At 42.0% G+C, this 23962-nt stretch overlaps 1 protein-coding gene and 1 long non-coding RNA gene across 3 annotated transcripts; both read right to left on the bottom strand.

The window, feature by feature from the left end:
• Positions 1 to 230: 230 nt before the first annotated feature.
• TRA2B (transformer 2 beta homolog) lies at positions 231 to 21425 on the bottom strand. Of its 2 annotated transcripts, XM_040612689.1 has the most exons (9): positions 21300 to 21425; positions 14546 to 14679; positions 10504 to 10666; positions 9490 to 9678; positions 8053 to 8168; positions 6800 to 6883; positions 3004 to 3066; positions 1470 to 1543; positions 231 to 646 (listed from the first exon to the last, which is right to left on the bottom strand). In XM_040612689.1, the coding sequence occupies exons 1-9, from the start codon at positions 21333 to 21335 to the stop codon at positions 636 to 638; spliced, it is 870 nt and encodes a 289-aa protein (XP_040468623.1). In that variant the 5' UTR covers positions 21336 to 21425; the 3' UTR covers positions 231 to 635. The 2 variants fall into 2 exon arrangements, with proteins under 2 accessions (XP_040468623.1, XP_040468624.1); XM_040612690.1 differs by lacking the exon at positions 231 to 646 and having other exon boundaries at positions 1462 to 1543.
• Positions 15015 to 21293, bottom strand: LOC121096582. Its single transcript, XR_005830598.1, has 2 exons — positions 21154 to 21293; positions 15015 to 15233 (listed from the first exon to the last, which is right to left on the bottom strand). It is a non-coding gene; the product is annotated as an uncharacterized LOC121096582 (long non-coding RNA).
• Positions 21426 to 23962: the final 2537 nt, after the last annotated feature.

Genomic DNA, 23962 nt, shown 5'->3' on the forward strand with positions numbered 1-23962 from the left:
CTTGCTCCACATGCGCAGCGCTGCTGCGTGACACCTCTTCCCCCTGCTGCTGTACGATGTGCACATGGACTTCTCCACACACTGGGTTCACACCCCCAGAGGTGCTGCTTTTAGAGAGTAACTACCCAGCAACACAGAATTAGGGTGAAGTTTACTTCTGGGCTTTAAACATTATTTCAGAATACACAGGCAAGTGTTGTAGTCTCTTTTCAACCCACAACTTGGCAAAATTAAGTAGGAAAAGAAAAAACAAACTTCTTTTTATTTTTCACTTTTTGAAAGCATTTTACACAGGTTTTGATCTTCAGAATACCTTGGAATCAGTAGAAAAAACTAACTGAACAGTTTGTCTTTACAATAGAAACCTTTCAGGAGTCAAAACTGAGACTAAAAAAAATACATGCAAAACATACCCCTTTTGAAACACAGCTTGAAACAAAGCACCAAACTACACAAATACGCAGAATGAAACAGCATTTAACACCACAGAAGTAGTCTTCATCAAAGGTGTAAAAGTCACCTATTCACTAGGCACTGTTCACTTGTTTAAACAGAAGAGACAATAAAAATATTGTCCACAAAGTTGCAATTTCAACTCAAAGGCTGTAGCTAGAAATTCCTCTATGTGTCATGCTTTAATAGCGACCTGAAAGAAAAAACAAAACATACACACAATTAGGCTTCCAAGGATTGACAGATCAAGATTTCTGTCTGAATTCACCGCCACGCGTCGAATCTGCACCAGACCCGAGCGCCTTATGATTTGTCTGTAACAAAGTGCAGATCTGCCAGCAAGTCCCTTTGTGCAGGAAAACCCCCGATTCCTGTTGTATGCCCAGGGCTGCCGCCTCAGCGCACAATGAGAACTCCGCCGCGGCAGCCTCCCTACGTACCAGTAAAAGCAGTTACACTTGTTTTCATTTGGACACAAGGGGTAAACATGAGAACACAACCTATTCATTCCCTCTGTCTCCATTACAAAGGAGTATGCTAGGAATGCTATTGTGTTTTATTAAATTTCTGCCATCAAATCACAGCTTTATCTTCCATGCAAATACGCAATTCAGAAAAAAAAAAAAAAAAAAAGAAGGCAGCACTGTTTGGACCTTGGATGAAGTTAACCTCCTCTTTAACAAGTTATGTTGGGAAATTTAGTTTCAGTGTTAAGACTGTGTGAGGCTTGGGAATTCGGCCTTGCTGTCCTAGAGTAACCAAACTGTTGACGTACTTTTTCGTAGAAAGAAACAGTACCTCAGACTTTTTAACAAGTGGCATTATCTAGTTTATTTTTCTGCAAACTAAATATTTGCTCTGTCCTCAAGGTTGCCAGTTGCTCAATGACACATTAAAGGGAACTGTGGTTCAAAAATTAGAAGTCAAATAGTCTTTACAGACACAAAAGCTCAAAAGAAGCTGTCCGGGCAAAGCAGAAACTCACTTTTGACATGTGAACTCTTACAACTACTTACGAGGTGAATAGGATCGAGATCTGGATCGAGATCTGTAGCCCCCTCGGCTGTAATATGGGGATGGTGATCTCCTCCTGTGAAAGGGCAACAGAAACAATCCCTTTGTTACAGCCTGCTGAGCGGCAGCCGCTTTATGTGGATACCTCTAACCCCATCCTGGTAGCTTTCCCAAGCACACTCTTGGTAACGAGCACATGAACAGTTCATCAACATTTCTACTGGATAACAAAGCAAATATTTGACTTTTCTTAATACTCCATTACTGAGTCAGAGTATTATTACTTTGGACTAATAGAAGAAATATAAGCTCTCTTGCATTCACAATTTGACTACATGTGATTTTAGTGTTTCAAGCCAGGAGCATCCTGAACAAGCAGAGTAAGCCAAATCACACCTTGACATTAAATATAAACGATTTGTTCCAAGATTAAGAGTTTAATTGACTAGCAGCCACTGCTACAACCAACCCCACCCCAAACCCCTCCAATCCCGGCACTCCCAAGTTTTGCATTTTCTTGCCCAGTTCTACCAATCTCCTAATAAAAAAACACATTCCCCAACATGCTGGACATTAACTTCTTGGCATAAATCACAAGTTTTTCCTGTGCAAAGCTGCACTAATTTGTCCCTAGGTCCTGCACCTGGGCCGGGACCTGGGCAGAGAACAGGTTGAGAGCAGCCCTGAGGAGAAGAGCTTGGGGGTCTCGGTGGACAAAAAGCTCAACATGGCCTGACAATGTGCACTTGCATCCCAGAAAGCCAACCGTATCTTGGGCTGCATCACCAGCAGCATGGCCAGCAGCTTAAGGGAGGTGATTACCCCTCTACTCTGCTCTCATGAGACCCCACCTGCAGCGCTGCATCCAGCTCTGGGGCCCCCAGCACAAGAGCATGGACCTGCCGGAGCAGGTCCAGAGGAGCCCAGTAAGATGACAGAGGGCTGGAGCCCCTCTCCTATGGAGATGGGCTGAGAGCACTGGGGTTGTCCAGCCCGGAGAAGAGAAGGCTCCAGGCAGACCTTACAGCAGCCTTCTAGTACCTAAAGCAGGCTTGTAAGAAAGATGGGGGACAGACTTTTTACCAGGGCCTGTAGTGACAGTACAAGGGGGAATGTTTTGCAACTGAAAGGGGAGATTTAGATTAGATATTAGGAAGAAATTCTTTCCTGTGAGGGTGGTGAGGTGCCGGCACAGGCTGCCTCATCCCTGGCAGTGCCCAGGGCCAGGCTGGAAGCACCCTGGTGTAGTCAAAGGTGACCCTGCCCATGGCAGAGGGGTGGAACTAGGTGATTTTCAGGTACCTTCCAACCCAAACCATTCTATGAATCTCTGCTAACCTCATCCCTTTACATAGCGATGAGGGAACCTTCAAAATGAATTCCACTGCTCACTGGAGAGCTGGAAGTGTTCAGCATCCACCCAGTTTGCGTTAATGTGTTTGAAGATACCCTAGACGTGACTCAAAGTACTCAAAAAGTATCATGTATAAGAATATTTCTGCTGATGACCAGACACTGAAAGCTTTCCTATCATACCTGTAAAACTGATCCCTATCTTGAACAGCTCTCCATCCTCCTCCTCCGCCACCACCACCTCCTCTGCGAATACAAAAACAGAATGACTTTTGAAAAACTCAAAACCAAACCAAAAATTCATTGTACAAGCAAAAATCATCATCAAGCACAAGAAAATGACATCAAGACAAGAGAACATTAGCTCCTACACTGGTTAATGCTGAATTACTTCATTATGTTCATTTTTACGTATTCCTGGAATGAGTTGGCTAAACTTGGTTTCAAGGAACAGCTGAAGAAGACTCAGGTTCCAACTGACCAATACTGTATTTTACAATGTCATACTGTCCAACAAGCAGCAGTTTAAGATCGGTACATAGCCTTCACTTCTAAGACAAATTCTATTCTCAGATGCTTACCCACTCAAGGCAAACTTTTTTTTTTTTTTTAAAGCATCAAGATCAATTCACCACCCTAAGGGAAAGTTGATTCCAAGGTGGAGGCAGGGAAAAAACCCCACACCCTTACATTTTAACACTTCACAGCCACGTTTAAACAAGGGCATTTAAGAACTATGGTACAGCTTCCCCTTATATAGAAGCTGTCTAGAACTTAAAAATATATATATTTAACAATATCAAGTCGTTGGGCTGGTACCTCCACAGATTTAGATACAGTAAAGCATTACCAGGAAGAGACTAAGTAAAGTTTGGATTATGGAACACTCACTGCCACAGATGTCTCTCAGCAGCTCAAAAAGGCTGTAAATCATATGAAGGATAAGAACCCCCAAACACTACACTTTCAATCAGCAGGTCTCCCTTTATTATTTTTTCGTCTTCTCCATTTGGTCCATAGGCAGTATGCAAGTTACTTGGGTTTTGTAAGGTTACTCTTTAGCTTACAGATACTATTCCAGACAAGATTAAGCATTCAATAGCAATGAGGAGAAACTGAAGTTTTAACAGGACAATTCCCATCTGACACCGTACTTTCTTTATGGCTTCACTGCACAGAGGGCAAGGCAGGCAAAGCAGTTTTACAGATTGATTTTCTTGGGTGGAGTACTAGTACGCAATGCTCTACTGCATCTTGAACAATTCTAACTTTCCCTTCCTCAAGGAAGTACTTGCCACATACACAACACTATTCTCTCTCCTTCAAATCATCAGTATCTGCAGGATGAGAAAGCAGGTATCTAACCTGGGCAGACCATGATATTTTTAAAGCAGCCACAGACAAACCATTTGTGGCTTACTTTCACTCTTTCAGTATCTGCTATGAGAAGATATTAGAAGGGTTCTGCAGTGAGCTTTAGAACATTGGGGTGTCGGCTGTTGTTTTTTTAAAGATAGGAAATGGAAATCACCCTTGCTGGAGCTGTCAATATTCTAAGTATTTCTACCCCAAAGCCCTAGTTCACAACAGACACAGGACAGGAGAGCATGTAGGGTCAGAATGTCGCCTAGCACATGACCACTGCCAACAGCTGGGCTGAAGCATGGCCATGAATTCTGATATGCTACCCTCAGACAAGCGCACTAACTAAAGCAGTCCATCTTCTCACATCACTTCTTAAATAGCCTGCTCTTCCTCATCTAATCATGTACTTTATGTTCTGTCACTACATGATCTGCAACTACTCTCACTAGCATACACACAGAACTGACACAATTCCAATTTCTAATAGCATTTTACCAACATCTGAGCCACTGTTCGCTATCAGGAATAAAAAAGGCAACACTTAAGCACTAAAGACTTTGGGTCACGCTACAATCTAAACAAGGAATATATTACACTTTAAGAACACACAAGCAACTAACAACAGATTTCAAGGACAAACGATACACCCTCACCCTTTATGAAAGGGTAAGGAAGTCTGTACTACGAAGAACCTCAAGAAGATCGACCGATGGTATAAACTCTCACCAAACACCGCATAGCCCTACATTCTTTTGCTGGTCCTTTGGTGCCTTTGCCATTTTGATTGGTTTACATCAGAACCCCATACAAAAAAGGCAGAAAGCGAGAGAAGCATGCTAGAAGCACCACTTTGTATCAGAGTGCTTAGCAGGCTATGCTGCAAGTCTCTTCTGCTCCCCAAGACTCTGACAAGCTGCTTTAGTTAATTAACCCTCTAGATTTCAGTTAATTACTTTTAGTATGTTAAATAAGACTAGACTACATTAACTATCCCAAATAAGTTTTTGTACCTTGTGCTCTGAAACAAAGTTTGGTCAAAGAGGCAACTACCACATATGAAAGCCTACAAGTGCTGGCAAAGTAAACCCAACATATCTGCATTCTTGTATAACCAGTATGGACTTCAGATTGTCACTGTATACTCCTCCAAAATGTTCAAACCACTGATGTTTCAACAAGACAGATTGTTAGAGGCAGAGAAGTACCCTAAATGACAGCTTCCCAGAAACGTGAGCAGAACACTTGTCTCCCGTGTTCTCTGTGATGATGTAGAGCTCCATGATCCCCTCCCTGTCCCCAGCAGCACTGAAGCACTTTAGAAGCAAGGCAGGGAGGGAACAAACAGACTGGAAGCAGTGCCAACAACATGGGAAAAAGCATCTGAAAGTAGTAGGAGGGGAAGGGGGAGATAGCTGCCCTCAGCCACTGACAACGTCCACACAGCTATCAATCTACGTATAAAGATGGTATTTTCTTCTATACCCAAAAAGCAACAGAAGACTACTCTTAAAGCTAAGATCACAGAAGTCATTATCTCCTTTGTCTGTGAGTTATAATGTGATAATGCAATTTGAATTCATGTATTTCCATGAGTACATCGTTGCCATCAGGGAACAGTCATAAATCCACCCATTGCTGATGCATTTAAGCTTTGTAAACCCCTTAGGAAGTACTACTATAGAATTCTGCAGCTACAGGAATGTTTGGGTAACCGCACACAAAAAAAAAAAAAAAAAAAAAAAAGAGGAACTCTTGTTTTGTGTCCAACTTAGTGTGTCCCAGAAACTGAAGATTTCACCAGGGGACAAGCCTTGTTGGCAGTCTTGATGGAAAATGCAGAAAGCAAACTTGCTTTATCACCAAACTCAACTGCATACCAACCATGTTTTCAACAGATTTTCTATCCACTCTCCTAGCCCTCTGACAATGTATATTGCTGCCTGAATATTCACCTCTTTCAGCTAACTACTACTATGCTACCGAACACAGAAGTTTAGACTGAAGACACACAGAAATAGGTGGTGTGAGTCCTTCAAGTAAAACACACACATCCAACCCAAGAGTAGGTTAAAAAAAGCTGGGTTTATGCTCATGTCCAATGCAGAACAGGTAGTGTTCCAGTCCCCTTATTGCTGGCAACACTGAGGTGCCGTGATTGTTAGTAGAGGACACTGATGACCACTGACATCTCCCACTTTTTGTCTACTACACCACGCTGAAAATGTAGGTTGGCACTATAATACCAACTCAAGTATTAGATTTGCACCTGTATTCCCACCACTTCAATGACAGCAGATGAACTAATAAAAGATTCTTTTAAAATGAAAGTACAGAGAACATACTTTTTCCCCCAAAACTTAATGCAGATTAAAAAAAATCATTAGGGACTAACTCATGCCACAGATTAAACATTACAAAGTATTTCTTTGACTGATCTGACTTGTACTGAGCAGTCACTTTGGTAAGTATTTCATAGTAAGATTTTAGAATGACAGTGAACACAAAAATATTTTGGCATATATATGTAGGATTAATTCCTTAACACATATAGGTAGAAATGTAGATGAGAAAGCACAGGTTAAAAAGCAGTCCAGTATTACAAATACTGCCTCACCTGTATGACCTGCTGTAATAGTCACGATCATCATATCCTCTGTCATACCCTCTGTCATAGTAATCTCGTCGTCGTGAGCTGCCACTACAAGGAGTGAAAGAGAATTACATTTAATAAAACGTAAAACATTAGTATCCTTTGCAGTGCTTTCAGTAGGCATACAGCCAGTTCAGTATACAGCATTTCAACTGGGTATATTATTACCTCGCATCCTCGCAGCTGAAATGGTTGTGAACACTCCCACTTTCCCATCTGTGCAGATGGGAACAGAACTACTTAAAAGTTCAAGCATTTCATTATTAAAGGCAGCTACTTTCCTCCTTGGTCTGAAACCTCTTAACCTTTTGCTATCACAGGCACATGAGGAATTCCCTTCTATGACAACTCTTCATCCACTTTTAACTTGCAGAAAGCTCTTTATGGAATAACTTTCTGCTTAAAAAATAATCTGCAATCTCAACACAGCTACCTAACCACCAATACCATAAGCTGAAGTCTTTGGGAAAACAATTTACATTCTTGGCAACTTCAAGTCAGAAGTATACTCTGTGGAGAGAGCAAACTGCGCCACACAGCTGCTCAATTAGTATTTGTTAATCCACTCTTGAAAACTTGAGCTTGCAAAAGACATTGATATTTGAACATGCACAGGATAACAACTTAAAATAAGTTAGAAATCATAAAAAAAAAATATCTTATTGTAGATTTTTAGATAGCTCATGCCTGGGCTGCATTAACTAATGAATATGGGTTTCTGTTCACTGTAATTCAGCAAACCCTAGATCAGTCACCAACAGGTGCTATATAAATTAATCCCTCCTATCTAAAGAGCTGAAGAGATAGGCATTATTACTGATGGCTGTCCACAGGTAGTTTTGTTGTTTCTTTTTTAAATACTGAAAAGCCTCCTTTATCAAGTTTTTTTTTTTTAGTTTTCAGAAGCTTTGCCAGATAATCGCATCAGTGTTAGCACAGCCCGTGTTAAGGAGACTTTTTTTAAAAAAAAATATTAGCCATCAACAGTGATTTTTGTGTTTTAGTTTCCTAGTACTGAAACAGCTACATAATGTACAGCACCCAAGTCATAAGCAAGGAAACAGCTTTCAGAACAGCGCATTAACGCAAAAGCCTGATTAACTAGGAAAAGCACATAGAATCAGGTCTCCTAGAGGGGATACAGAACAGTTTTTAACAGAACACAAGACAATCCTATCACAACCTGGTTTGGAAAAAAGCCCACACAGATCACTTACTAAGTGGGTCTTCCCATATAGATTCCAGGGGTAGGTGTGTGAGGTCTTTTTGTTATGGAGAAGTCTACCCGGATCCTTCTTCCATCCAGCTCCATTCCATTGGCACGTTCCTTTGCCTAAACAGAGTGATAAAATACAATTGGTATGAACATTACTACCAACACAAGTTTCTAAACACTGCTTCGAATATGAAGAGAAGTCCTAAAATGGCTCAGTCAGGATGCACATCTAAGTTTCACTTATGCCTTATGTGTAACACTGAACATAAACTGTAGACATTCTAGGCCAGCTGGATATAAGCTTCAGTAACCACTTAAAATGTAACTTAAACTGCATAAAAGGCCTGGAAGGAACATAATTTAACAATTCTTTCAGTGCCTCTGTTTCTAACATGATTAAGGGAAACCTCTGAATATGCTTACATAGGGAGTTGTAACTACTCCAACACACAACATGAAGCAAAATATTTAGAATTTAAAAGAACACTTATGTTGATTGGAGTTTTTTGTTCCCCTCCCATACATCCTCAAAAGCTACCATGATCTTGAATACAGTAATATCCGAGTCACAAGTAAATATGAAAGAAAAAAAAAACAACCAACCGAAAACCCCCGACCCAAAACCAATGGGTTTTTTTCTATCAAGTAGCAGGACCTTCGTCCAAAGCTCCAACCTAACATGGAAGCCTTCCTGCCAAATTTGGAAAAGATGACACTATAGACCTTGAAGTAGTGGAATTTATGCAGAATATAAGCCTAGTTAGAGTCCATAAGCATAATGCTCTCCAAGGGCTTGCCTGAGTGTAGAATTCCATACCTGGAGTACAGAATTCCCTGTTCATTATATAGCACTTCTAAGCACAAATCCCATAATTTGTTATATGGTATTGACACCGCTTCAGTTTACTGAATCCCTCAGTGTTTCCCAGGAACACTTGCAGGCACCAGGAAGCCACAAACAGCCTGGCCTTTTATTTTCAGAAAAGATTTCCCCCCCCACGCCCCTTTCAGACTGAAGCATTAGTCAGCAGAATGCACATTAGTGCTCCTACAGAGCTCTGAAATGGCTGTCTGGCCCACTCCGAACATGCCTGTACTAAATGTAAGATCACATGTGGACTCAGGAAGGAATTCTCATCTCATATTTAAACAGAGAGCTGGTGCTTCTATCTTCTTGTTGGCATCGCTTGCACTGTGCTAGCCTGAAGTTTGCTTTTGTGAATTATACAACTCAGCCCACACTGGGACCAGCATTCATGCCTCTCCGCTCTGTGGTACACAGGGGGTATCTTTTGAACTAAGACTGGCATTTATTATGAGGTGCCAAATATTTCTTAGGCTCTGAGTTTCCGCAGGCTCTATCCTGTTAAAGAACATACATCACACCAACTGAAACACAGCAAGCATGCCATACATACATTGCTGAACCCCAACCTACTTCCTTAGCATCCTCAACGTTTTCGAAGTACACAAATGCAAATCCTCTCGAACGCCGAGACTGTTGATCATACACAATGGAAACATCAGCAATTGGACCATACTTGGAGAAAACTTCTCTCAGATCTCTTTCTGTGGTGTACAGACTCAATCCAAACACACCAAGACAACAATTTGGGTCAGGATTTGCCTAAAGGAAGGGACAAACAGATACCAGAATAAAATTGCTTGTATTTGCAGTGCAAAGTATTTCACAAGTTGTGACTGTCAGATCTTCACAACAAAGCAAGATACAACTGATATTCAGGCTGGGTTAACTTGGTAATAGACACTATTACAATCAAACCTACAGACAGAGAAGCCTCCTTTCACAAGAATACTTTGCATTCCTCAGGGTACTCAGTGCACATAATAGGTACTGAGTATTTTAAGTTTCCCCCCCAAAGGCTCACTGATGACTGTTGAATGTGGAGGGACACATACATACAGAGACCTGGATCATATCTTCCTTTGTGTTAGTTACCACTGTTTCCCCACTTCAGCACAAACCACACCATGCTTAGCCACCTGAGCCTGTAAAGCAGCTAAAAGCACACAGGTTTGCATGCTCCCTTAATAAGGGCACCATCAAAACAGCTTTTAGCTAAACATTTTAGCTTCCCAGGCTTTTCAAGAAAAGCACAAATGTTTTTCCCTCTTAATTCTACCCCCATCCTTTGCTGCATACATTCGACCATTTGTTACAGCAGGTGTAGTGACAACAGCTTGCACTGGTAGCACTTCTAAAAGAGTCTGTTAAAGACAGATGAACAAGACACCCCCACTCCACAATCCTAAGCAAACCTGAGAGATCCATGGTTTACCAAAAGTCAAATGACAACTGACCTCAACACTATCTTTTAAACAAACTTGAGCAGGAAGCAGAATGTGTTTCTGGAAACCCCCAACTAATGGAGTGATTTCAGGATGTATTCAGGACTATGTACAAGCCATCTAGTTCTGTAACAAGACATACCCTGTTTCCAATATGACGTCTGCGAGTAGACATGGGTGAATGGCTGTGACTGTGTCGTCGCCGATAATCCCGACTGTAAGACCTACTTCTGGATCTCCTATGAGAGCGGGAACGAGAGCGTGATCTTGTGTAGTGTCTACGGGAACTCCTCCTTGATCTAGATCTGAGGAAAAAAAGAAAAAAGAAAAAGGTACAGTGTTGGGTTTGTTTGGGCTTTTTAACCCTTCAACAATATCTCAAGATATTCATAAACAAAAAGCCCAAGTAACTGTTTTCCAAAAACCTGCAGTATCACATGATTCAGTTATTTATCACTACTCAAGGACTGTGTACTAAAGATTACTGCAGATGCTTTCAGAGCATTTCTACTGCAGAACAGGAACTCAACTTCCATTTTAGTTAGCTTATAACTTTCTATAACAAGGCTATTCTGTCTTGACACAGCATTTACTTAGATTATTCACAATATTTACAGTATCATTTAAGTAAAAATAGCTGGGGTGGCTTTCTTTTAACGACTTAAGTCATATTTACTCCTGTTAACATAAAGCATGCATGACTGCACAGATGCACGCTTCTGCTTATTCTATCACTGCTTTCAGCGACACTAAAAAGCAAATACACCTTTTATACAGTGCTTAATTACAAACACAGAAACCTGGCAAATACCCTTGAAATAAAGCTTAACAAAACTGAAGAAATTAAGCTCTAGTAGGCTTTATGTAACTTTTGGTATTTCAACAGTTATTTACCATTAGCTGTTCACGAATGTTCACGTGTTCGTACTTCAAATTTATTTAGGCAAAGGTGTAACTGCTCGCTATTCGGCCCAGGCCTCATAACAGTTCCAGAAATGTTTTCTGACAGCACTACGTCTGTGGACATGATGTTCTGAAACACTTCAATTCCTTCTACTAAACCCTCAGCCCTCCAAACACAGACAATCTTAGCTGAAAAGCTGGGCAGCCACTTAAACTGGAATATTACGCCTGCACTTGGCCTGCTGATTGCAGTCACTGAATAATCTACATTCTACTCAAAAACAATCACTGCAAGGCTAAGAAATTCAATACACTGTTCAATATTCAAAGGCTCTTAAGTCATAAATTGTTAATCTTTGGGCTCCTGTTTGTGTTTAAAGTGTCCCTCCTCTAGTTTGTGGAAGCCAAGGCAGATAAGCACTGACCAAGACCACAAGCTAGCATCATTGCACAGCCATGTTTCACAGTACCGCCACCACCACTACGCTGGCATGAATGAAGCTCTTAACCTGAACCCGTTTTTCACTCCTGAGCATTTAACAGCTTCTTCTACAGTCAGGATTTCTCACTAGGTGTGTCACCAGACGGTCAAACTGCACCAGTATATACTCCGCACATTACAGGCCTCCTTAAAAAAATGCCTTCAGCATCCTAAGAAGTGAGCCAACTAAGTTCTGTCTTCCTCACCTTGAAACATGTATATATGTCCAGGAGAAATTACTTCAGCATGTCCCATTACAACACTTCTAACTACATATTTAGAAAGAATAAATTATTTTTGGCAACAGAAAGTAAAAAAAGTGAGAAGTTCCCTGAGGCAGGGAAGACAGTAAAGAAAGAAAAATAATAATACTACTACTACTAATAAAGAAGTTCATCACATGCATACAGTTACATTTCAACTGCTGACATACGGAAAAAAATTAAAAGCAAACACAGGACTGATGTTCCAGGTGAAAGAATGCACCCATTACACTGAAGAAGAGCTGGACACTTCTACAATAGGCAATCCATTATGCAGGAGAATGAGGCTTATTTTAAATAGGCACTGTTGATATGCTGCCTTAAACATCATACTACCATTATTCTCCTTTGCTGCAAAGCCACCACACCTGAAAATCCTATTTGTTCATTAAGAATTCTTTAGACTTCACAGAGTCAGCCAAAGATAACAAGCTTGCTACGCTGCTGCTGAGAACTTCAATAAAAGCATATTATTAAACCACATGTATCCACACCCCAACTGATAAAATACGCAGGACACAGATTTGTTCCCAAATCAAAGTTTAATTTATAAAGCTGGTAACTCAAAAATACATTTGCAACAGAAACTACTAAGAGTTATGAAAGTTCTCACAAGGTTATTTCTCTGTTGAGAGCCAGAGTTAGATGATCTGCTCGTGATCACATTCAAATGTGTGACAGCACGGAAAAGAGATACAAGTATGTTGGTTCTAAATACGTGCCTTGACACAATTCTGCCCAAATCTGCTAACCCACACACTTTTATTCTGCAATATACTTCCAGTATTTCCAGCCACAGGCATTTTCAAGACAGCTGTTAAATGCTCAGGAAGACGTGGTAGTCTTAGGCTTGTATTTCTGTTCATCAAAAACTCAGTTGCCAGTTTATCATTTAAATTGATTTCTTGTAATGATTTAATTGAATAAGATTTCTTGTAAATGATTTGCCAGGTCTCCTGTAAATTCTAGATCCTGTATTTGCTTCTTCCAGCATTTTATACCATTTGCAGTCGCATTCTTACACAGTATTATAGTTATTCCACAAGTGAGAAACATGGTGCTTTAAAGAAGTATGAAATCCCTAGCAGTTGTGGATTGAAGTGCAGAAGGATATGCGGGGCTGGGTCCTGACTTGCTTGGTTGGGTTTTTTTTGGTCTGGACACTTCCTGAGCCGTGCTATGAATTCCTCACTAACGCAATTCCATACTTTATACAGCAGTCTTACTCTACCAAGTATTTATTCATTTAATTTGACATATTTATTCTTGCACTACAGGGACTGCAAGTGCATGATTTGACACTTGTGACACTGTCTGAAGTACACAAAAGAAAACCAAACCATTCCTCTGCTGTCAAAGTTTCCCAAGTATCTTCCTTCTCACAAAAGCCTTCCAAAACTGATCACTTTGACCTTGCAAGGAGATCTAAACAGCATTGATAGAGGGAAAACACTATCTTCCAGTCTTGTCAGCCTTCCTCCAGCCTGACTCCCAGGCTTTGTCAAGTCTAATTCATTGCTTATACACATAAAGTATATTCTGAACAGCTCAACTAGAAATCCCATGCTAACCCCTACATTTTTTAACCGGAATGCTTACGAATGAGTAAAGAAACTACGACCACATTAATTTCTGTAGTCAGCACTCAATTATCTAGACTCTTTAGAAAATAACATAATTCACCCATTTACAGGTTTTGTTGCCTCTATTCATTCTTCATTAAAATGTACCTCTTACACGACACAGCTGGTAAAGCCAATGTAAAGTGGCTAGCAGTGACATTTACAGTCTTATTTCTAGACTATCAGCATATTTTTATGTCTTTTTATAACAGTTTTAAGAGGAATTCTGTCACTGCATACAGCTTTTTTATCAAGAGTATAAGGGTAGGTAATAGTGTGCAAAAGGCATTTTCATAGCATACATTTGCCTTGACATGTAACAAATACAATAAGCTACTTTCTCCACAACTTTTGAGAGCTTGGAAAGCTATCTAATCTTTGAAGCTTCCCAGACTGTTATGTATCCATTCGACTTGAAAGTTATTTAAAAGGTCAAACAGATGTCTGTTGAAATTCACATTTACCTCTACTGCTTCTTTTTTAGGGAATACACCATTAACTACTCCAGAAACATCATTACTTCCAGTGAGAAAGTGTAATACATTAATATGACCTAAAACTGAAAATCTGCTGATGCACCCATTTCTTTTAATGCACAGAAAAACAAACCCTAACATTTCAAACTCAGGAACTAGCCATTATTCTAAGACTTAAAAGGCTGGCCACCTGTGAACTCAAGAGATCAGCAGAGATCCAAGTCTACACAGCTGACTACCTCTTAGAAAAAGCTGCAAAGAGATCTGAATTGATAGTTTAGCTTTTCCAATCCTGAAACCACACATGCCCCTTTGTATTCAATGCCCACAGATCACCAATTATCTCTGGAAACAGAAATGGGCTAAACTGGACTTCAGTTCACCTCCAACATAACCATCCAACTTGAAGAGGAGGAAGAGGTAAAAGAAGTAAACTCACCTGGATTCAGACCTGGATCTAGATTTTGACCTGGAACGCCTGGAATCCTCCTTAGATCGAGATCTTGCAGGGGTGTGCCTCCCCGACTTGCCAGACCCATGAGCACTTCCGCTTCTGGAAGCAGAACGGGATTCCTGCACGCAGATATTGAAAGCCTAATTTGTACACAATTTCTCGTTTACCTAAGGTCTGTAAACAAGCTCCAGTGAAATAAATGGTAAAAATTCATATCTATGTGTCCGGGCAGTTGGCATTAGAACTGCCTAGATTTTTAAGAAGTTGTGGTTTGTTTTTTTTTTTTTTTTCCCTGGTAGACACTTCTTTACCCTGCATATACTTTTGCTATTAAACAGATAATGCATGCATGTTTAGCAAAATATACAGGGACACATAAACAGACTAGTAATTACTTAGCGTAGTGCTTTCAGATTCCAGATTACTTCTTATCTTAACTTCATTTTTATTCCTTTTCTTCATTCTTCCGTTTCAAATTCTGACTTCTTTCATCTTCCCCACTTCACACAAATTGCTCAATATTCTACAAGTGGGACTTCTGGTCTGATAAATAGCATGCATTCACTTTCTTTTTTTTCAAATTTCAGCTTCACTTATTCCTGAGCTTCAAATAATTCTCATTTATAAAACTTGTCAAATGGCGACTTCCGCATTTTCCTTCTTCAACATTAACCTTAATAGAAAAAGAACAGGATGAAGAATATTTAAAAACTCCAGGATAAAATCTAGTGCCAAAACTGAAACTAGAAAAAAAATGTTTTGTGGACTTTTAATATATATGCAGTTCAAGAACTGAATCTACCAAATGCCCTACTATTTTATAAACAGTTTCCGTTAATTCAGTTTAACTTATTACTAAGTAACTGAATTCACTATTTATGCCTTTATTTAATAGCAAATGCACAGTGGATCAACTGATTATCTACTAATGAATTCTAGCATTAGAAAACTCAAAATACTTTGCACGGTCTACCACGTACTCAAGACAAAATCAACAAGTAACTTAAGTAAGGTCCCTACTGCAGCTAGAGCAACTCACTGATGTGCTTTCTGAATGCAGTTGTTTCTTCAATGACTTACAATTATGTTACTTTTTGGGACATTCTGGCAGTTTTGAAGGCTTAATCCAAAGGTTTATGAGCACACACACACCTACTCTGCCTGCACAAGTGTGATTACATATGCAGGCTTCATGCTTCCAAGTAAATCATAACTGTCCACCAACTGAAAATGCAATTCTGTGCAATGCACTCTAACACTGTTCCCGGATAATATCCCAGCTATTCTGTTCTTTACTTGTAATCTTCTCTGGTAATGACACAACCTAATTAGCACTTACTTTTTTTAAACCAGTGTAACGCTTAACTTCATTCATACAGCTTAAACACTTCGAACACACTAGAAGATATTCTTTATTTCAAGATACTAGAGAAAATTTAAAATTCAGAATTCTATTTTTTCTAAAAACAATCCTAATTTTATATCAATTCTGATCAAGAACACTCACTAACACCACCAGAGTACCAGATTTTTCTCAAAAAATAATTATCTTTGTAACATCTCTTAACCTGAACACTCAACTTAATGGGCATTCCATACTAAGCATTCAGAAATGCATTTGCTAATCCAAAATTTAACTGTACTTAAACTGCATCCATAGAACTTAAAAGTTTAGCTATTTACAGTTGCCTCCCATACAGTACTGGGGAAGGGTGGGGGGTTGCACAGGCAGAGGGAAACCCAACTTGCAGGATAAAGCACATTTTCAATTAATACCAAAAACAACAGAAACAATGCGAAGTTGGTCATATTCTCTTCTGTCAAAATGTTTAAGCAGGTATTTTAAATTGTAGCCACCTCATATACTAACCCTGCAAAGGGCAGTGCAAATGTTGAGAACTAATTTAAATTGCAAATAATGAATTTAACCCCAACCTATTGCTACCTTCAAAAGCAAATGATCCATGAACATGAGTTCTGAGTTAATATATTAATCTAGCCGTAAGAAGTCTTCAGCTCTTTTAAAAACACAAGTGTTGGACAAAGCAAGATTGAAGGGCTAAAACTCAGAACTAAGACTGTACTTCATTTGAGGAAGCATACTTCTGATCACAAAACATAAATCTCTTGACAGATTCATGCTTGACAGAAGGAGCCATGTTCAAACACAGGTGGTGTGGTATTGAAAAGGACACAAACACAGGATGGGAGGGAAGCATCAGGGAGGATCTTGCCCATAAACATAGCCCATACCCCCTTTGTAGAGTTTGTAGAACTCAATGAGCTTTGAAGAAACTGGTGGAGAAATGGTATTAGCATACATAAAGAAATGACTGAAGTCTTAATCAGATACAATTTTTTGGACAATCTTTGCTAAAGATTTGCTTTAAGATTGATGTGGAAACTGGACAGAAGATCTGAAACTTGGGAAAAAAACACCCTAAGACAACTGTATATGTAAATCAGAAAATTAAAACAGCTGGTTTATTTTCATCCAGCTCCTTTGGACTTTACAACATTTTCTAGTTTTTAAACATCCACATTTTGTTTCCAGATCATCCTTCTTCAAAACCTTTATCTTCAATCTACCCCATTGTATAGGATTATACCACTTCTTTATTACTTACAGCCTGAAAGGAATTAATTGCATATTACGGATATTTACTAAGACTAGTAATAACCCCTAAAATTTCAAAGTTGTTACCCTCCGCACCCCATCCCCCAGGAAATCCTCCCTACCCAGTTTCAAGCACTAGCAGTCTGCAGAACTCCAAACTTAGTTTACAACCAGTTACACTGACACTCATCGAGGGTTCACACAAGCCACTCCCACAGCTCACTTAAATTGGAGTTTCCAGTATCTGCCTCTGTTCTTAATACATTTTCTTTTTCTACTTTTTGCTCTTTCACTTTGTGACTTGTAAGTTTCTTTAAAAAATGCCAAAGTGGGCTCCTGTCATGACAGGTAGACAAAGACAAGAAGAAACAACCTTCTATATCCTACCTGTATTCAAACACTGCTGGTAAGCAGATAAAGACTGGTGTTCCTTATGAAATAACCATGTTTTCCCCCTAACCTTGGCTCTGTGAAGTGTGAATTTAAGAACTACCAGATCCCTTGATCTTCACCAACAACCCTTCCCCTTCATCAGGCATTACTGGAATTCATGTGGAATCCCCGAAGCCCATGCCTGTGGTTTCCAAGTTACTCTTTCCATACTTTAAGCATCTTAAAAACAATGTGTAATACTGTAGGGCCAGTTTTCTTAACACCTCTGAGCACATTTATGAAGATGCGTAACAGTCATCTACTCTATACACAGGGAAAGTCACAACAGCAGGATTATTTTGGGGGCAGTAGATAGAACAGGTTTCCATGGACAGAAGCAGCTGTAGCGTATTTAAGTGCGGACTGCATGTTCTTTGCACTTCTGAGATCTGTTCTTCCTCACGAGAATACAAGTTACAGATTTAAGTTGCTTCATAATGTAAGACACAGCCAAATAAAATTATTAGTACTTTAAAATCCTAAATAGAATTACGTGTTTCTCCACCAAAAAAACCCGTGTGTTTTGAAAAAAAAATCAAGCTGACAGATCATGAGCATGGAAGCCCAGCTTCCTCCCACCACCTCTGCCACTTGCGCTGACCCTGTGGGCTCATTCATTGCACCAAGCTGGCAAGAAACTAACCCATCAGCAAAAAGCAACTATTTTCTAACAGCTTAGGACACTGAATCAGCCCACCAAGTTGTTAGATCAAGTGCCATCTGAAGGAAGGACACAGAGAATGACCTATCATTTTCATGGCATCAAGCTCCCAGATTGCTTTTAACCTTCTCAAACGTCTTCCACAAGTTTGTAATAAAATCAGCATTGAAAAAAAGAATGTGTGTTAAGTACCTTGTAAGTAGACCTATAAACTGAGTATTTATACCATTCAAGTTGCTCTGATTAAAAAAAAACAACCACACAAACAAGCCTGACTACCATGTTAAACAATTTCTGATCAGAGACACATACCAAGTAATCATTATCAGCACTAATTCACAGGATGAGACTCACTATTTCTTCCTTTCCTAGTCTTCTTTCCAACCCTTCCATGCCTCAATCACAGGCACTTCAGTGAGCACAATTTCAATGAAAGAAAAGAAAACAAAAGTGACTTGAAAAAATGTGGCAATTACAACATACTGACAGTTATGGAAGTATATTCCGGTATCTGAAGTATTGGTTGCATATAGACTCTTCAGTTAAAAAAAAAATATATCAGAGTTTAATCCCACAATGGAGTATAAACTGTAAAAGAGAATATGACTGGGGATTTTTTTTCTTCTTAAACTGTGACATTAGCCAGTTTAAGTTTGTGTTGCTGATGAAATACCAAGTCCCATTACTTGCAAAAAGCACTTGGTACTTCTTCATCCCCAAGGCTGACATTAGGACTCGTGGCTACACAATCGAGTCAAGCCTGCAAACCAATGCAGCTGGAAGCGGAATCAGAAATAAAAAAAAATAATAAATCTGATTTAATTCCCAGATCTGACTATACAAACACTAGTACAAGGCAGAAAGCAGGAACACATTTTCAGGAGCAAAATTCTTGTTGGCAGCACGGACCTGGAACAGCTTAACAGACAGTTGTAAATTCATATCCTACATTATTTATCCAAACACTGTTTCTGCTCTGCAGAGATCTTAGCACTTCCAGCTTGAAAGAGTAGAAAGCCACTGACTCAGTAAAATATAAGGCTTAAGTAAGCAAAAAATATCATAAATAACACTAGCAATAGCATTAGAAAAGGCACTCCCTGATCTAGTCTGAGATAGCAGGCTTGCAGCTCTATCGTTTTTATCTTTTAATTTTACAAACAAGTAAACTGCAAACAACTTATAAACAACTCACAACAAAAGCTGTGAAGACTGCCTGCACATAATTTATATGATTTTTAATACAAGTATAGAAGAGACAGAATGGAAAAGCAGGTGGGACAGCATTCGCTGTCCTATCATACCCTGAATTATGTTTCAAAGACTTGGCTACAAAGGTTTTAACATTTCCACTCATTTTGATTGAGAATACAATGCAGGTTATCCCCTGGCAAACTTTACTCTTGTCAGGCTACCATCTTTAACTGGTTTTCAGTCTGATAGGCACAACAGCAATTAAATCAACTTTTTAAAGACTAACACGTAAACCCACCTTAGGCAAGTCAGAAGTAATACTCCCTCACTAAAATTATACCAGTTTTAAGAGTGACATGAAGACACCAATGAAGAGATAACACTGGGGGTGGTACAAGTCTATTCTTTAATCCCTATCTTTCAGCATTCATTTCCATCTAGTATTTTTAGCTTCCTGGAGACGAAATTTTTCTAATCTACCTTAATGTAGAAACACTCATACTATTAAAGCCTATTATAGTGCATCTGAGTAGGAAAGGACCATATTCAAAGACAGACACTGCAATTTTGTGCTCAGAATCATTACATTCTCTTTTTTTTTTTTGCCACTTCCAATAAAGGTTTAAAGTTTAAACTACTGATCACCTCCACAACTCCCTTTGATGCCACAGTAAGTTAAAAAGTTACGAACTAATACTGGAAAAAAAACCCCAAAACACAGTATTGACCCCTGCACTGCACTTTGTTGCAGTAAAAATTAAAGACCACAAAGGAAAACAAGACTGATACATAGTTGTTTTTTCTTTAGTGAAAGTAATCTGTATTGCAGATGTACACGAAAAATGAAAAGTGTAGCAAGTCATCTACTGCGGTATTGGTAAAATTCCATCCAGACAGTAACATCTCGAAGTTGCTATGCAGCTTAAAAGAACACAGTCTACTGCAGGTTTCACAAAACTGCCCTAGCACTAAGCCCGTTCAGTCTGAGATTTAACCCTTCGACTACTGCAATCATATTTACATTAAACGAGAGACCAAGCCACCTGGATGCAAGACTGCAACTACAGCAAGAGGCAGAGTTAGTATTTTAAAAGCGAGTGAGAGGACCAGGAAATCAGAGCTCAAATTATGAAGTAATTCACCGAAAGTGAACTGCAATGCAGCTTTGGTGGAGTATAAGAAAGGCTCACACACTACTATCAGCTCGGGATTTTCCTTCCCTACCCAAACGTAACCTAACGGGGCTGGGGGATGGAGGACGAGGCACCACGGCACCAGGCGAGACCGCCGCAGCCCAGCTGCGAGCTCGGAGGGGCCTGAAGGGCCGCGCACCCCCAGCACTGCCGCGGGAGGCCCGGGGGAGACCCCGCCACAGCCCGTGACCCACCACACTCGGGGCAAGGACACGGCAGCCCCGCCGGTTAGAGTCGCGCCGGCGGGGGCGCAGCGGCAGGGCCCGGGACACGCCGCCCCGCCACCCTCGGCCATTTTGTCCCTCTCCGGCGCGCCCGGTCACCAGCCCAAGATGGCGCCGGGCAGACTCACCATGGAGCGCGCCGGCGGGCGGGCAGCTAGAGCGTCCCCGCCGCGCGCCCCTACCGCCCTCCCGGCCGGGCCGGCCGCCATCTTCCCCCGCTAAGCCCCGGTCCCGTCGGGCCTGCTCACGCGCGTCCGCCGAGGCCTCCTCACCCGCCGCGCCGCAGCGGCCCCTCCCGTGGCGGCTCCGCCACCCGCTCCGCCCGGGCCGCGGCCACGGGGGAGGCCGCACCGCCCAGAAAGGGGGCGGGTGGGGGGGGGGGGGCGGCCGGGCAGCGCACTCAGGCTCCGTGTATTACCCGCTCGCCGTAGTTCTGCTCCCCGCTGTCGCTCATCGTCCCGTCGCACCGCTCCCCGCCACCGCCGCGCCGACCCGACCGTCCCCGGCGCCAGCGCTCTCCGCAGAGGAAGTGACGAGCCCGCGCGCTCGTGCCAGGCCCCGCCTACACCCCCCGCGCAACAGGCCCTGAGGCGAGACCCCGCCCACTGCCCTGAGATGAGGCCCCGCCCACCGCCGCCCGCCCTGAGGCGAGGCCCCGCCCACCCCCACCGCCGCTGAGGGGAGGTCTTGGCTTTTGGCCGCGGCCTCCGGTGGTCGCCCCGCCGGGCTCGGGAGCTAGTCCGTCCCGAGAGGGTCACAGCCTGACGAGCCTTCAGAGGAGCCAGCGCCGGTGCCGCGTGGAGATGGTGCTGCCCGCCCGGCTGGCGGAGGCTGCGGCCGAGGCCGGGACCTCCTCTTGCCCCCCCCGCCTCACAGGCTGCCCAGGCCGTGAAAATGATTTAGAAAAATCACTGTGATTGCAAGGGGCTTTCTTGGAGGAGATACCCGAGTGTTTTAAAACATTAGTTTAGTGCAGGTCGGGATTAAAGAGTGGGCTATTTCTGAAATACCCACGTGAGGGCAGCATAGCATCACTGAACAGGCATTTTTGCTCAGTCCTTGAATTGTTTCCTCCTAAAACACGTAGTACTGCGTCTGTGAGGAGTGGCACAGGCACCTTGTTCTCATCACGGGCACTCCAGCTGCCACTGACTGCTGTCACGTTTGGTTTATTTCACCCTGGCAATACAAGCAGCAGAGCTAAAGCACCCCCATCCCCAATGGGTCAACGCAGCTCTGACTTGTGCAGGTATTAAACAAGGACACCCAAAAGGAGCGGACTGCCATGTCTTACAATACAGTCCTTCAGTTTAAGCAAAAAACTGACTTATTCTGTGCTCTTGAAATCACGGCATTGTGAGAGGGTTGAAGTCTGGAGACAGGAGTCATCACACCAGCTGGCACATCCCAGCGCACCGGTCACCCCGCACGCTGCTGCTGGAGAGTGCGCTCCCAGTCCACAGCTGCTCCCACAACCATCTGACCTGCCAGCAGCAATTATTTTTCTTCACCTAAATGCATTTTCTGTATAGTGAGAGTTGGGGTAACTCTCTGCACCCACCTGTATTTGTGCTGCTAAATGTGCGGCAAGGCAGAGGGGCTGTTCAGTACCTCTTTTAACGGCATTTTTTGCTGCTGAGGTTATTGCCAGCGCCATTTGCCACACAGATTTAAGAGGTGGCAGCAACGTGCCGGAGCAGTAAAATTGAACATGCCAGACAGCAGGCTGGCGGCAAACTGCAAAGTGGAGACAGCAATGTGACTGACAGCCTTAAACGCTGGTGAGCCCTGCTGTGCCGCAGCAGCTCCAGCGCTGCAGATTTCCAGATGATGACTACTGAAACGCCCAGGGGGAACTCCAGCTCTGTTTCTATTAGCTTTGACACTTATGAGAAGAGACATGCTAGAGGCAGCTTGGCTGCCTTTCTTTTCCCTGCCAGCCCTAGAACACAAAGATAAATCAACGAAAGAGGAAAGTGAACAGTATTTTCACGGCTTTTGCTGATTTTAAGATAACCACAACTTTTTAAAGGCCACTTTTCAATGGTTTCATCTCAGTGCTTTGCTGGCCTTATAGGACAATTAGTGATACAGTGCACTGTACAAACTCAGAAGCAAGGGTGGAAGGATGTAGTCATGGAAAACACCACCATGTTTATTGAATCACTGAGAACTCAAGCTCAGAAAAATCAGTTTTCCCTATATGCTGCTTGTAACAGATGGGGATGAAGGAATATCCTGTACTAAAGGGGCAGGGAGAGACACCTGACACAACCTGTCAAAGCTGCCTAATATTCAGGAACCTGACATCAAAGTTCTGGGTTGTCTTTAGAAACCATAACACTCACCCAAAATGTGCAGTAGAGAGTTTAGACTGAAAGCACCTGAACTCTACAGGGAATCTCTTTGGTTCACTTTTGTTGCTGAAAGTTTAATGGCCATTTGTTTTCAAGCCCTTGGTCTATACTTACAAAGCTAGGCAGTCCTCAACCCTCAAAGAGGGTCTTGTGACTGTAAAAGCCAAATCTTTGCCCAGAACACTTGCTGCAGAACCAAGCATTGATCTGCGGGGTCTGCCCACCCCTCCTTGAGCTCTTGCTCTTCGCCAGCAGAACCAAGGAGATGCCACCGGCGATAAATCAGCTGGAGTTCCTAGGAGCGAGGGCCTCTTGCAGCTCCCCTGTACTGGTGGTGGCAGACACCCCAACGCTCCTGAGAACAGGGCGCAAAGGAAAAAGGGCAGACAATCAGAGACTGCTCTGATCCTTTCTATTCACATTTAAACTTGGTAAACCAAAAGCTACCGAAGCAAACCTACCTTTCAGCAAACGTCTGAGCCCACTGTTCTCGGCCTCTGCAACAGTGACGCAGATGTGTGAAGTGATCCCAAGGGGATTATCTCCCTGCTCCCAGAGGCACCCACAGACATAGCCCTTCCTTTCCCTTTGCACAGCGAGTGCGATTGGGTGTAAGAGATGTTTTGTGAGATGTTTTCTTGTCTGTTTGGGCCATTTCCAGATTGCATTTCTACAACGTGAATATGCATTTGTGGGACCCCGACCATGTTCTCCACAACCATAT

The sequence above is a fragment of the Falco naumanni genome, chromosome 13 (assembly GCF_017639655.2).
Source record: "Falco naumanni isolate bFalNau1 chromosome 13, bFalNau1.pat, whole genome shotgun sequence".
NCBI lineage: Eukaryota > Metazoa > Chordata > Aves > Falconiformes > Falconidae > Falco > Falco naumanni.